Genomic DNA, 13,581 nt, shown 5'->3' with positions numbered 1-13,581 from the left:
CCTTCCACCATTGTTGTCCGCTACAAGAAGCCTCGGGTCACCATAATAGCGTGTCGTAAACAACACGAAACAATAGGATTCAAGTCGGGTCTCTATTGCTTCCTTAGTATTGTAGGTTGGCAGTAGTCACTTTGCCATGAGAGTACTGATCTTGCGAAGGATGCCATCGTTGGCGGTGACTACGCCGTTCGGGGAATCCTACACGTGGGCTTGCGCAAATATCTGACCCAACGGCTGTAATTCCTCTTAAATCATTTTCTACAGGTTACGTACTAGAGGAAATCTGAATTCTAGGCTAAACTAGGGAGAGTTTCTAATCTGGATATGAATTGTCGATGTCTTCACCAATCCGTTTCAGTCACAATAGGTTATAGACAAAAGGGGCATATGATAAGATATATCACAACATCTAGAAAAAGAATATTTGTTAGCCCCTTCTTCGGGTAACGCCTCATGAGTACACATTTATCCTCACCAACACCATGTCGTCGCTATTCATGCGCCTCACTTCATTAGTCTAGGACTTTAGGTACCCAACCGGTTAAGCCTTAAATCTCCAAGCCTTAGCGACATGTGTTAATTCCCACGTCAGCTGATTGAACCAACTTACTTAATGTTGAGTCCGCAAGTAAATCATCTGCTAGTTACATTCAAAGGTAACTATTGACGTATCGTGCCTCTAGCACAAAGACTAGCTTGAATAAATTAACTTGAGTTGGTCTTCTAATAAGATGCTTTGTCTAATCAGGAGTCAAGTATGGGGAAGTACCATACTGTTGTTTGCACCCTGTAAAAGTATATCAGAATATTAGCTCAGAATTATACCAAGAAAGAAAGTAAGAAGAATTATGTTATGTTTGACATTAGAATGATGACACGCCGGAAGATCTTAGCCAGATTCATTTAGCGTGAACCTACCATCTTTTAATAAGGATCTGAGCACGACGTGGGAACACAACTCTTTGAAGTACAAGACTATGAACATAAGTGAGATTAGAACACTAGGTAATATATATACCTATATATAGATATAAGATATTGTCCATATGTAGATATCTTAATGGTCTAAAGGTCTTGATTAAATATGTGAGTATTGAAACTAGAGTTACCTGAAGTGTTCTAATTTGCCTATTGTGAATATCAAAAGTATTGGACAACATAATATTCTTGTTTACTTCTGATAGCCTATAAAGACTATAAAAATAACAATCACTGTACGCCAATCCTAAATTCAAAAACTCTTTTAGCCCCCCCCCCCCCCAGAACCGCGTATCGAGCTAGTTTTTATGAGCAACTACATGTCTTGGAAACCTGTGTAATATATTACCCGATGTACACACACACATGCAAGAATCCCGAGTTACATCATCGTTACGGCTAAGTAATGGGTGTTGGTTTAGGATTACCGGAGGATGCGAGGACTGAGCTTTGGTGAGCAGATCCAAGAAGCGAAATTCCCCGAACAGTTATCACACAAGTTGCCATGTTCATTATAAATATCGAGGTTGAAGTGAAGTCAAATTCTGTTCAACTTGCCCCAGTACAGCCTACTCACTTTATCTCTTCTACGTGACAGATAGTCCCTAAACAGCTTTTTTTGCCCAACATGTCTTCCTCAAGTTCTTTGTCTGAACTTACACAGCGGCTTCTCAGCAAAGTTGAAAAAGTCGAAACCCTTACCCCTAAATCAACCGGACAGGTTCTGTTCCAGTTAGAAGGTCAATCCCCAGAGCTCAAGAAAGCCCGCCGGGAACTGCTTGAGATTACGCAGGAAATCCAGGTGCGAGCTAGAGGGCCCGTGGATCTCCTTGAGCAGTACCAAATCCAGGTACGGACTGAAGATGCTTCTTATAGCATCGGACTTGATGACATAAGGTCTGCATGATGTATTTGCTAATAATTCTCACTCAATACAGTACAATGCCTTCTCCTGTCTCCGTTGGTTGCTCCACTTCGAGATCTTTACTCGTGTTCCAACGGACTACAAGCCAATTTCATACGTATCCCTCGCCTCTCTCGCCTCCGTGCCTCTTGCGCGTCTGCAATCTGTAGCACGGATGGCCATGACAGCGGGCCTATTCGCCGAGCCGGATCCCGCCCACATAGCGCATAGCCCGCTCTCCTTGCGCTTCGCGACAGACGCGCTTCTCCGAGACTGGGCTATCTTCATAACCAAGTACGGAGAACCCGCGACCCAAGCCATGACGGAGGCAACTGAGAAGTGGGGTGACTCGAAAGCTTTGGATGAGACGGCGTGGAATATATTTGGAGGCACGACAAAACCGTTCTTTAAGTATCTTAAGGACGTCCCGGGTATGGTGGACTTGTTCAGCAGATATATGCAAAGTCAGGGGTTGAGCGAGGGGATGCGACTGGAGCATGTTCTTGACGGGTATGACTGGGCTAAATTAGATGCTAATGCACACATTATTGATGTAAATCCCCTTATGATACGAAATCAGGCATCTCTAGATTCTAATGATAATTCCACTCATAGGTTGGCGGATCAAACGGATTCGTATCCGTAGCTATCGCAAAGTCCTATCCCGGATTCAAATTCACAATCCAGGATCTTCCCGAGGCCGTTGAAGCACTTTCTTCAACACTCTCAGAACTCCCCGATACGATTACTTCGCGCATCCAGTTCAAAACACATAGCTTCTTCGACCCCCAGCCTCCGCATCAGCCCGGCTCGTCTTCACCCGACGTGTACCTCTACGAAAGATTCTACACGACTGGCCTGCAGCCCGCGCTCGCGAGATCCTCTGCCAGCTAGCAACAGCTTTGCGAGACGGAAAGAAGCCTAGCACGCGGATCGTCATTATGGATATTATCCTCCCTCCTCCCGGCACGATTGAGCGGACTCAAGAGGCTATGCTGCGCGTGCGAGATCTTTCCATGGCGCAAGCTTTCAACAGCCAAGAGAGAAATCTAATAGACTGGGAAGAACTGTTTGAAAGCGCGGAACCGAAGCTAGAGTTAGTGAGCTGGAAGCAGCCTCCTGGGAGTGCGATGGCCGTGATGGAAGTGAGCTTGGCCGAGTAGTATGAACTACATACACACTGAAATACCTTGTAGTAGGCTATATGCTTAAGAGTATTAAATGTGGATTTTATATCATGTACGAGTTGTCATCTAAGATCTTCTCCACTAACAATCGTCTATGATTATCAGATCATGGCCTAAGCGAAGAAGATCAAAAGAAAAAGAAGGCTGAAAAGATATATAACTTTGAATTAGGAAATGAGACTATTATGCAATCCGATCCTATTATTCGCGAGGCTTTCTACCTGCCTTCTCGGGCACGCTTAGAAATAAAAAGGACCCTTGTAGAGAATCGTTCTAGGTAGGAGGTACCTAGGTACGTATTAATTATATTTAGACCTGCGGCGTAGCGCGATGCGGTTTTCCGGGGTTCCAGCTATGTCCATATGTATTAGCTACCGTATTAAAATTTATAGTTATGCACTTTCCCGTCCACCGAGTATCTGAAATTGGTGATCGTGTGGAAAAGCAAGTGATAGCCGTCAGTTGATGGATGGTTCCGTGTGTTCCGGTCACCGGCATTGAAAAAGGTCTTAGACGGGTAGTGATACGGTGACACGGTGACACGGTGACACGGTGACACGGTGACAGCTGGAATGAGTTGAGATGGTTCAATTGTGCACGTTCCTTTTTATTGGCAGATTAAGTAATCCGTAAATATATTCGAAGAATGCGCCTAGCGCCAAGACGGCTAGGTCCGCTTAGTTGCATCCAGCTATTGCGCCTCTCAACCTTATGCCTTATTATTATATTATACCCTTATTATATTGTACCTAATAAAGTTGTACCTGATCTTGGGGAAAACTTCACTATGTAAAACAAAACATCGCCAATAGTGCAGGTATCGCCAATAGTCATGACGATCCTCACTAAAATACATTAGAACTCGTCATCTCAGCGCAATAATACTATGTAGGTACCTAGGTAAACATGCAATTTCGGCTTAGTATGGCGCAAAGCCAAATGCAACAAGTTATCTTTCTGTCACATCTCAAAGTACGTACGTATCGACATGATTTCCTGTTCTCGTGTCGATGAGGTTTTCCACACGTCAAATGGTATCTCTCCTGTCCGGAGCGTACCTCACGTTATAGGTATATATAGTAGTATTCAAAGTGGGATGGATAGGTACTAACGTAACCGTATGATGCTTGGATCGGCGCAGCGTAGCATACATAAATACATGGCTGGAGTTAATTTGGGGCGATTGATGCAACTTTCGATGCCGGCTGAAGCGTACCTTAGCTGCTTGGGTAGGCTCTTAGGGAGGCTTAACCACGGACTTTGTATCGTCGTTACGGAAAACGCGACATGTCGTGATCCGCCAAGTGACCTAAACTTGCCTGTCTTACCATTTATAGGAATATACGGTAGGGATCATCTGCCAGGGGGGCACGTTCTACTTGTTTTTGGCTACGGATTACCCGCCTATACATTAGGTACATATACGAAAGGTTCTATTAGCTATTCTATTAGGTAGGCAGCTACCTATAAAACCGGGCATTCCCACGTCCTCCCCTTCGCTTTGGTAGAGAGGAGAGGTTATTCCTATAAGTTTCTTGCGGTTCGGTAGGCCAGGTTCCAAGGAGTTCAAGGCGTCAACTATTAGCCCATTAGCGATATCAAGTAGCCATGAAGAATATACTTGCTTTAAGCGCTCTGCCGCTGCTCTCGCTTGCTGGAGCTACGTCTCTTAAGCCTCGCGACGGCCCGACTTACGATGCTATTATCATAGGAGGTGGTCCGTCAGGCCTCAGCGCCTTGAGCGGTCTCGCTCGAGTACGCAGAAACGTCCTGTTAATCGACTCGGGAGAGTATCGCAACGGACCGACGAGACACATGCACGACGTCATCGGCTTCGACGGTGAGTTACGGTCGCGTGACCAGTGATACCTTGTTGGTTTCTCGTAGAACTAACATCGGAGCAGGAGTCACACCGGCGTACTACCGCTGGGCAGCTCGCCAGCAGCTCGCTCATTATGACACCGTATCGGCTGTCAACGGGACCGTCACCAACATCGAGCCGCTGAACAACAACACAGAGTTCAGCGTCGCAACGACTTTCCTCAACGGCACCGACGGCACCGTGAGCGCCAAGAAAATCATCCTCGCCACCGGGCTTCACGACCTGATACCCGATACCCCGGGTCTACTAGAGAACTGGGGCAAGGGTATCTTCTGGTGCCCGTGGTGCGACGGACACGAGCACGCAGACCAGTCCCTCGGCCTCCTGGGCCCGCTGGAAGACGCCGCGGGCCTAGTACGCGAGATCTCGACGCTAAACTCGGACATCATCGCCTTCGTGAACGGCACCGACACCCCGGACGCGCGCGCCGCCGCCGAGAAGAGCTTCCCGAACTGGCAGAAGTACCTGCAGATCCACAACGTCACGGTCGAGAACCGCACCATCGCACGCATCAACCGCCTCCGCGACGGCGGCGACCCGCCCGCGGACCCCAGCCTGCCGACCGCCCCCGAGTACGACCTGTTCAGCGTCGACTTCACCGAGGGCGAACCCGTCGAGCGCGCCGCCTTCTTCACCAGCTTCCCCGACGAGCAGCGCTCCGACGTCGGCGAGAAGCTCGGCGTTGCGCTGTACGGCGGCCGCCTGTCCGCCGACAACGCCAAGGGCCTGGCCACGAACATCCCCGGCGTATACGCCATCGGCGACGCCAACTCGGATAACGTGACGAATGTGCCGCACGCGCTGTTCACCGGGAAGCGAACTGCCGTCTACCTACACGGTGAGCTTTTTTCTTTTTTCTCATTCTCTCATTCTCTGAACATTTCCGTCGATTCTGCTCTCGAAGCTTGTAACGTAGGTGTGCACCTTGCATGCTAACGCGAAGATACAGTGCAACTTGCCCGCGAGGAGGCCGACAAGGAACTAGCAGGAAACGGAACCGCGGTGGCTCGTCGCGAGGAAGAGCTCAACCTGCGGTCCGTCTGGGAACAGATGAACCCCCGCGATCTTCTTTACGCTGGAGAGTTCGACCAGTAATCAAATACCTAATGTTGTAATGCCATTTAGAGTGCGTATATTTGTGATCTATCTTGGGAAGAGAAAAGGAAGCATACGGGGTGAGCATTATGTACAAGAGGATATGATACCATTATATATAATATAATATATAACAACTTGCAATCTTGATCTCTGTTGAGAATATATTGTGGATTAATGCTTAGAAATATTTATAATAGGGGCTTGATTCTTTCCACGTTACACTGCTTAAGCATTTCGGGTCTAATGATCAAGCATGCTCTTCATTGCTTATATGTAGCTGCGAGGTCGTGAACCTCGTCTTTACTCATACACACGTATCCCGCATCCATATTGCGTTCCCTCCCCACCCTCATACGTAGGTAGTCAGTCCCTCTCCATACAGCAACTCTTAATCCCTAACCCAAACACCCCGACCTCAACCTCAAACCTCAAAAACCTCCCCAGCACCATACCCCCCTCCCCCTCTTCTACCATCCACAAGATCCAGCCTCCACCCCTCCCAATTCTTCAGCCCGCGCTTGAGTTCCCGGACTCGCTCGAGCCTCCTCTTCGCCTCCTCCTGCTGCGCTTTCAGGAACGCCTCCTCGTCGAACTCCATGTCGGCGTCGTCATCCAGGAACCCCTCGTTATCGGCCTTTTCATCGGCCGGGGTGCCACCCGTTAAAGCATTGATGCCGCTCGCGAAGAAATCGCCAATGCCCCTGTTCCCGGCCTTGCGCGCCGCACCCGGCCCGCCCAGGTCGATGTTCGTGAAGCCCCCACCGCCGGGACTTAATAGGGAGGGGTCGTCGGGGCCGTGCTCCATTTCCTTGCGTCGCTGGTGCCAGATTCCGCGGCGCAGGTCGTAGACTTCGCTCTCGAGGTCGCGGATCTTCTTCTCCATGCGCTGGCGCTCCTCGTCTTCCAGCTCGTCGACCCCGTCATCGTCACCACCGCCTTCCGCAGCGTCCTTCTTGCGCAGACGCGCATTCTCGGACTCTAGCCTCTCGATCTTGGTCTTGGCGTCTTGCGCCTCCTTCTCCGCGCGTTCCTTATCTTTGCGTAAGGCCTGCGACCGGCTGTCGTTCTCTTTGTGCAGGGTAGCGAGGGCAGCGACCTTCTTTTCCAGCGCGTCCACCTTCTTTTCAAGTTCTGCTTTTTCTCCCTTCAAGTCTTCGACTTCATGCTCGAGACTACGCAATTTTATCTCTGCACTTGTGCGCTCGCTGCCTTCCTTTACGACGCGCTCGGTTGTGCGTTCTAGATTCCGCTTGAGGTCGGCGAGCTCACGCTGTGCCTTCATAGCAGCCTGCTCAGATCGCGCCAGCTTCTCTTCCAGAGCTGTGATCTGTTCGCGGTCGGTACCACCGGCGGAAGCTTGTCGTTCAGCTTGGGCGCGTAGGCGGGAGATCTCTAGCTCCATGGTTTCTATGGTGGAGGATTTTGAGGCCAGCTGGGCTTGTAGTTCCGCTGGGGGAGAGGACATGGAGATAGAAGGCGAGGAGCCATGGCGCTTCGAAGCGGCAGACTGGAGCTGCGAGTTCTGACGTTGGAGGGCGGCGATCTCTAATTTCTATAAGTATAATAAGTTAGCTTGCAATATAAACGACATGAATATAAGATTTCCGTACTAGCTTCTCGACTTGGCTATCCGAACCATCGCGATCGGCTTCCCGCAGATCAGCGAGCTCTTCTTCGGCTTTTTGCCATCGCTTTTCCGCGTCGCCGGCCTCTTTTGCGAGCCTCTTATTTTCTTTCTCTAGATCGTCTATGCGCGCCACTTGCTTCCGGTATATATCAGGCGCTGTCTCGCCTTCGGAACTCAGTGAGAACCCGGTAGGTGATACTGTGCCTTGGCGGAAGGACGAAGAGCGAAGTTTGGACTGGTGGGATAACGAGGTTGCGCTAGGTGTCGTAGGAGAGCCCAGTGGCTCTGCAACTGTATCTTCAACAGCAGGCCCATCTACGAGAGTTGTTTCGGACTTCGATTCGGTGGTGGTAGGCTCTTCTTTATCCTTTTCCTTGTCTTGTTGTTTTGAAGCTCCTCCTTTCTTGGCCATCTGCTTCTTCCTCTGCTCGAGCTGTGGAACTTTGGTTTTAGCATCTAATTGGCTACCAAATGAGGCTCTACGTGAATAATATCGATAATATCAACTCATACCTTCTTCTTTGCCGCGGCAAGTTTCTCGGCCTTAGCCTTCTCCTCGTCAGCCATTTTGTCCTAGCTTAAGTAGGTCCGTCCTAAGTAATTCCAGGGTGTTTCGATATTTGGTGATGCGCGTCTTATAAATCAACCCGCTATAATATGTGTGTAGTAGTAAGAATTATGGGTTAAATGACTGTTGACGGTTGGATGTTTGACGGAGGTACGGCTTAACGGGCTTAGGTGTCCAGAAGACGGTTAACCGTCCCAGACTCGAGCTCGTTTGCGTTTGCGACGGCGCTAACAGACCGTATGTATTGCACGAGCCACACAGGTCCACGGGTACATAGCGCCAAAACGGTACATTCTGCCAAGTACCGTTTATACCTACGTCAGAAGGAAACGCCGCAACTGAAATAAATATAAACTAGCAATTACCTTAAATACCATGACATTTATATATAAAAGAACTCTTAACAACTCCCCGTTGGACTTCATACCTATTGGGAACAATTTATAACAATTTATAACAATTTATAACAATAATCTTTCATGTATAAGAGGTTATGCTTCAGCACGATGACCCAATATCTACGTTCGAGACGGTTTGCTCCTCTTACGGAGCTTGCAACTGGTCAGCATCATGACTTGCCCAAGTTACACGGAGTGATATTCGATGTTGACGGGACTCTCTGGTAAGTGATCAATAAAGATAGCTAATGCTTAGCATATACTGCATACCATACAAATTCGTAAAATGAGAGTTAGGAGAAAGTACATTTCAACTATGTCTATGGAGTTGGTAGTGAGACCATCCGGGCTCGGGATCCTTACATTTTCACATGAGATCAGTATTATGAGACCCTCATGACTATTAAGTCTCAAGAAGCGATCATTCTTAAACTTAAACACCTACAACCTTAGATGGGGCTAGTAGGAAGAATATCTCACAACACATACACCCACCCATCCCACAACCCCTATAGTTAACCAATATCCCACTAACAACCCTCCAGCCTCCCCCAAAACCACATGTTCTCCGAAATGCGCGCCGCGCTGCAAATCCCCAAGCACGTCGACATCCTCGAGCACATATACTCGCTGCCCACGGCCGCCCAGCAAGAATCCGCCATGGAGTCCATCCGCGCCATCGAGCGGCAGTCCATGACCGCGCAGGTCGCGCAGCCCGGGCTAGCCGAGCTGATGGCCTATCTCGACTCGAGGAACATCCGCAAGGGCATCTGCACGCGCAACTTCGAGGCCCCCGTCTCTCACCTGCTGACCAAGTTTCTCGCCGGCCACGTCTTCCACCCGGTCGTCACGCGCGACTTCCGCCCCCCGAAGCCGGATCCCGCCGGCCTGCTGCATATAGCCCGGAGCTGGGGGCTGGTGAGGACTGTGGAGGGACCCGGGGATGAGGCTAAGGTGAGGGCGGTGCTGGAGGAGGAGAGTGCTGGTAGTAGTGCGCGGGAGAAGGAGGGTGCGGAGGGGCGTGACGGCGCGGAGTTGAGTGAGGTGGGTGATGCGTCGGGATTGATCATGGTGGGCGACTCGATCGACGATATGACGGCTGGGCGGCGCGCCGGCGCTGCTACGGTGTTGCTTGTTAATGATGTGAATAGCCATCTGGCTGACCACGAACACACTGACCTAGTTATTGAGCGGCTGGATGATTTGGTTCAAGTACTAGACTACGGCTTCGTGGGCAGGGAAATACATCAGGACCCCTAGCCTAGGGTTTACGAAGGGTAGTGTAGATACATAGTCTCAAATATCGCAAGATGGTCTTACCACAATGTTTTGGTATAGGATACTTATAGAATATCATGGGTTTATAAACTCGACTCATTAGTCGGCCAACCTCTCCTCAGTGGTCAACTTGCTACTTACCATTGTGAGATAATTCTGAAAAAAAAAAACATAGATATGATTCATAATTCGGTATCAAATGTTAGCTAAATGTTATCAATCACGTATAATTCAAAAGTCAAAACTGTCATGATATCTTGTCGCATTTGTACTAGTGGCCACACACTTCACTTAACAGAATCGTAAACTACACCCAGTAGTTGACGTTTTATAGCTTCCTCCTTCAAGATCGTTTCTTCTCGCTTTCGTATACCGCTTCCTAAAATCTCTGATATAGTCTCTCTCGCTAAGGGGCGTGCTGTGAGGCATGCCTGAGATATAATGTTTGATGTGTGTGTGAGGGATGATCGATGTCAACACACTATTACGCTAGATGAATACGGACGCTTAGCGGTCATATTCCTCCACGCTCCGCAACCGAACCATGGATGGCCTATATAGTGTGACAAACTGGCTATAATGGTAGATGTGATACCGCTGGCTTTATCGCGATGAATACCCCGCGCTTCCATAGCTGCCGTTCGACGGAGAGATGAATGTTGCTTGTCGTCTATTCTCTTTCCGCAGTTCATCCGGAGTCTCTTTCCTTGGGGGAGGAGGTGGCAACGGTCCACCAGGCGGTGCAGGTCTAACTGGTAGTGTGAATGATGTTCCCATACTGGCACTGGCCGGCTGCGAGAGGTCTGCAGTTGTAATCTTGGGTATTGATCCAGACGTTGCAGCTCGTTGTCCCAATCCCGGATGCACAGAGGAACCGGAAGAGCGTCCAAGGCTTCCCACCCCATTTCTTGTAGGCGATCGGTTCTGCGAGTGGCTATGATCTCTCGGCGAAGCAATGGCGCCCACGATGGGGATCTCGCCGGAAGTTGGGGTATAAGCGGCATTGCCGTCATTTTGGAAGGTAGGAGACTCGCTTGATCGTAGGAGATCCCGAGTAGCTGGCGAAAGTTGAGGTACTAAATGCGATTTACGGTTGTCTTTCTCCATAAGTCCGACAGCCCATGCTCTCAAATCCACCGGTGTCCGTTTAGCTGCTTGGACAAATGGGTCTCGGTCCTATATAAGATTAGTATAGACATTCGACATGCTTTGTTTTGTTTAGAGTGTTGCTTACCCATAACTCCTGAGGTGTCGGCCGCTCATCTGGTATTTTCGACAAGCATTTCTGAACCATGTCTTCTAATATTGACGGGAACGCATCGCTTTTAGGAAGTTTTGGGGCGGGCTCGTGAACAATTTGTTGGAGGAGATCCAAGATACCGGCTGGAGCCCCGTCGTCATCCGATAGTTGTTCGCTCGCAAATGGGAATTTGCCAATAGCCAGCTCCATTATACTTAGACCAAAACTCCATACGTCCGACTTCACTGTGTACTTCTCGCCCTGGATTCGCTCTGGGGCCATGTAAGTCGAAGTACCCACGAACGTATCGGCGATAGAGTTGACTAGTTCTCCTGATACTCCAAAATCGCAGAGCTTGATGTGACCCCGAGAATTCACGAGGATATTAGAGGGCTTAATGTCTCGGTGCATGATGTGTAGTTTCGAGTATAGATAGGTTAAGCCACCCAGAGTCGCCTCTGCAATTTTACCAAGCACGTCTACACGAATCGGCCCAAAATGGCGCGAGACTCTGTCGAGAGATCTGTGGTCGTCCAGTTAGGTCCACGTAACACTTTCATACTCTTTCTTTTTATCCCACTTACCCAACGTCCATGTATTCCATACACATAATGACATCGTTATGTTCGTTTAGGAAAGCGCCGTAGAAAGTCACGATATAATCCGAGTGGCAACCGTGCATGATCTGTAGCTCGCGCACGATTCGCTTCCTGAGCTCTTTTTTAGCCTCGACATGAATTACCTAACGTCGGCCATGATCAGCATCCGCATTTCGAAATATTAATGAAGATGTTTACCTTTCGAGCCATTGTAGTTCCAGTGGGTAAATGCTTTACTTTACTGACGGTACCTCCATTTCCCGAACCAAGCTCTTTCACAATCTCGATATCCTCTTGCCGAAGGTCTAGATTAAACTCAATTCCAATCTCGAGCTGTGCTTCTTGGCCTACCTCCTCGGCTCTCGATCCGCCAAAGCCCCAGCCGGATTGATTGTCATTGTTCGAAGCCGCAGGTTGCTTCGGGGCGGCGGGGGTTAATGCTAAGCCTTTGACATTCTTGCGCTTCATAGAGCGCGGGGCAAATGAGTCGGTCATGATGTATAAACCCGCGGGTACTCGGTGATGTTTAGGATTCGAGAAGCGGGAACTTGCACGCTATGCAAGACCGATTAAGAAGACTATTTCGAGCCGGCGCGGATCGCAAATGGGCAAGCAATTTGCATGTCCACCGGCAAACGCCCGGATATTGGATTTATTTCGAACTAATCCGCGACGTCTGTGTCGCGCGTATATTTGGGCCCCTCACACGGACCCCGAAAAGATCGAAGTTGGGAATTGGATTAAGATCTGACGGAGGAACTCTCGTATTTTTTCAGGAGTAGCGACGGTGTCAGTTGTACAACCCTGTCTGCACTGTTGTGCAATGCACCAAGAAAGGGTCCTAGGGTACGTAGCCGCTTGAAGGCTACCAACAAGTATTTAGAGTCAGCAAATTAAATGGTTAGGTGTTGTGGAAGGGGAAGTGTGCAGGAAGATGCAGCTGCGTAGGGGGGAAGTACGAAGACGCATGTAAGAGGTAGTAAGTAATAGCGGTGCAGCGGTAGTAGTATTGTAGTGTTATCAACTAGTGGTGCTAGGATAATAGGATAGGTATACATGTAGGTACTACCTAAAGTTCTAGTGGGACTCGGCCGATTTTACCGACCCTAGGAACCGACAAGAATTAAGTGCTAGGTATCCAAAGTACCTACTAAGGTAAGGTGATGTCGGCGTATGGTAGACCTTCTTTAGTCTTTTGTTGGGCATCGAGAAAGGGGATATCCAAAAATTGGGTGGTAAAAATTGTGAAGAAAGAAATCCACTTAGATAAAGTACAGCTGGTGACAATTCCCACAGGTCATGATAAAATAATTGCTAGGAATAAACCTATCAACTCAAGCTGTATATAATTCTTCAATTTTCGGTACATGCATGTAGATGTGCGTCAAAGTGTAATCATGATGAGTGTAATTGATATGTCGGTGTATGTGGATAGGAGGGAGCCCAATATGACAGATATTTTTTGGTATCATACAGAAGGGTCGTACAGAAGGACAAAGAACGAATACTTACTTCGTTTAAATAATTCGAAAATTGTAAACGGTAGAAATTTGTCGACGAGATGAGATGAGATGAACTATGTCTAGCACAAGTCTAGGTTAGCTGGAACTAGGTCTGCTCTCTATACACATTCGTTGTGTACAGAAAATCAATAAAACCCTGTATGCAGTTGAGACTTACCAAAAAACCGGAGCTAATTGGCATTTAGCTATAACTGCATTAGGTATATAGGAGAAAAGCTGCAGGTAATATTGAAAACCGTCCTGGGCAATCACCAGAGAAGACAAAAGTAGGAATCGGGCTAGTATAAGTGTCTTGAGTA

At 48.6% G+C, this 13,581-nt stretch overlaps 6 protein-coding genes across 6 annotated transcripts; 4 read left to right on the top strand and 2 right to left on the bottom strand.

Moving 5' to 3' along the window:
* The first annotated feature begins 1,535 nt into the window (after positions 1–1,535).
* F4813DRAFT_394919 (uncharacterized protein) lies at positions 1,536–3,253 on the top strand. The gene is made up of 3 exons (XM_049247630.1): positions 1,536–1,828; positions 1,917–2,435; positions 2,498–3,253. The coding sequence occupies exons 1-3, from the start codon at positions 1,607–1,609 to the stop codon at positions 2,774–2,776; spliced, it is 1,020 nt and encodes a 339-aa protein (XP_049104751.1). The 5' UTR covers positions 1,536–1,606; the 3' UTR covers positions 2,777–3,253.
* On the top strand, positions 2,768–3,253 carry F4813DRAFT_341954 (uncharacterized protein). Its single transcript, XM_049241342.1, has one exon. The coding sequence runs from the start codon at positions 2,824–2,826 to the stop codon at positions 3,043–3,045; it is 222 nt and encodes a 73-aa protein (XP_049104750.1). The 5' UTR covers positions 2,768–2,823; the 3' UTR covers positions 3,046–3,253.
* An 833-nt stretch (positions 3,254–4,086) lies between these two features.
* Positions 4,087–6,196, top strand: F4813DRAFT_10743 (FAD/NAD(P)-binding domain-containing protein). The gene is made up of 3 exons (XM_049238459.1): positions 4,087–4,909; positions 4,974–5,789; positions 5,901–6,196. The coding sequence occupies exons 1-3, from the start codon at positions 4,678–4,680 to the stop codon at positions 6,044–6,046; spliced, it is 1,194 nt and encodes a 397-aa protein (XP_049104749.1). The 5' UTR covers positions 4,087–4,677; the 3' UTR covers positions 6,047–6,196.
* Positions 6,197–6,201: 5 nt separating this feature from the next.
* On the bottom strand, positions 6,202–8,420 carry F4813DRAFT_341951 (uncharacterized protein). Its single transcript, XM_049241341.1, has 3 exons — positions 8,190–8,420; positions 7,660–8,109; positions 6,202–7,601 (listed from the first exon to the last, which is right to left on the bottom strand). Exons 1-3 carry the CDS (start codon positions 8,241–8,243, stop codon positions 6,471–6,473), a joined length of 1,635 nt encoding a protein of 544 aa, XP_049104748.1. The 5' UTR covers positions 8,244–8,420; the 3' UTR covers positions 6,202–6,470.
* Positions 8,421–8,679: 259 nt separating this feature from the next.
* On the top strand, positions 8,680–10,115 carry F4813DRAFT_341948 (HAD-like protein). The gene is made up of 2 exons (XM_049241340.1): positions 8,680–8,866; positions 9,188–10,115. The coding sequence occupies exons 1-2, from the start codon at positions 8,724–8,726 to the stop codon at positions 9,900–9,902; spliced, it is 858 nt and encodes a 285-aa protein (XP_049104747.1). The 5' UTR covers positions 8,680–8,723; the 3' UTR covers positions 9,903–10,115.
* Positions 10,111–12,588, bottom strand: F4813DRAFT_10666 (kinase-like protein). The gene is made up of 4 exons (XM_049238450.1): positions 11,958–12,588; positions 11,745–11,902; positions 11,155–11,683; positions 10,111–11,096 (listed from the first exon to the last, which is right to left on the bottom strand). Exons 1-4 carry the CDS (start codon positions 12,252–12,254, stop codon positions 10,524–10,526), a joined length of 1,557 nt encoding a protein of 518 aa, XP_049104746.1. The 5' UTR covers positions 12,255–12,588; the 3' UTR covers positions 10,111–10,523.
* Positions 12,589–13,581: the final 993 nt, after the last annotated feature.

The sequence above is a fragment of the Daldinia decipiens genome (genome assembly GCF_022478715.1).
Source record: "Daldinia decipiens strain CBS 113046 unplaced genomic scaffold F4813scaffold_1, whole genome shotgun sequence".
NCBI classification, from domain to species: Eukaryota; Fungi; Ascomycota; class Sordariomycetes; order Xylariales; family Hypoxylaceae; genus Daldinia; species Daldinia decipiens.
This window is presented reverse-complemented; position numbering and strand designations above follow the sequence as displayed.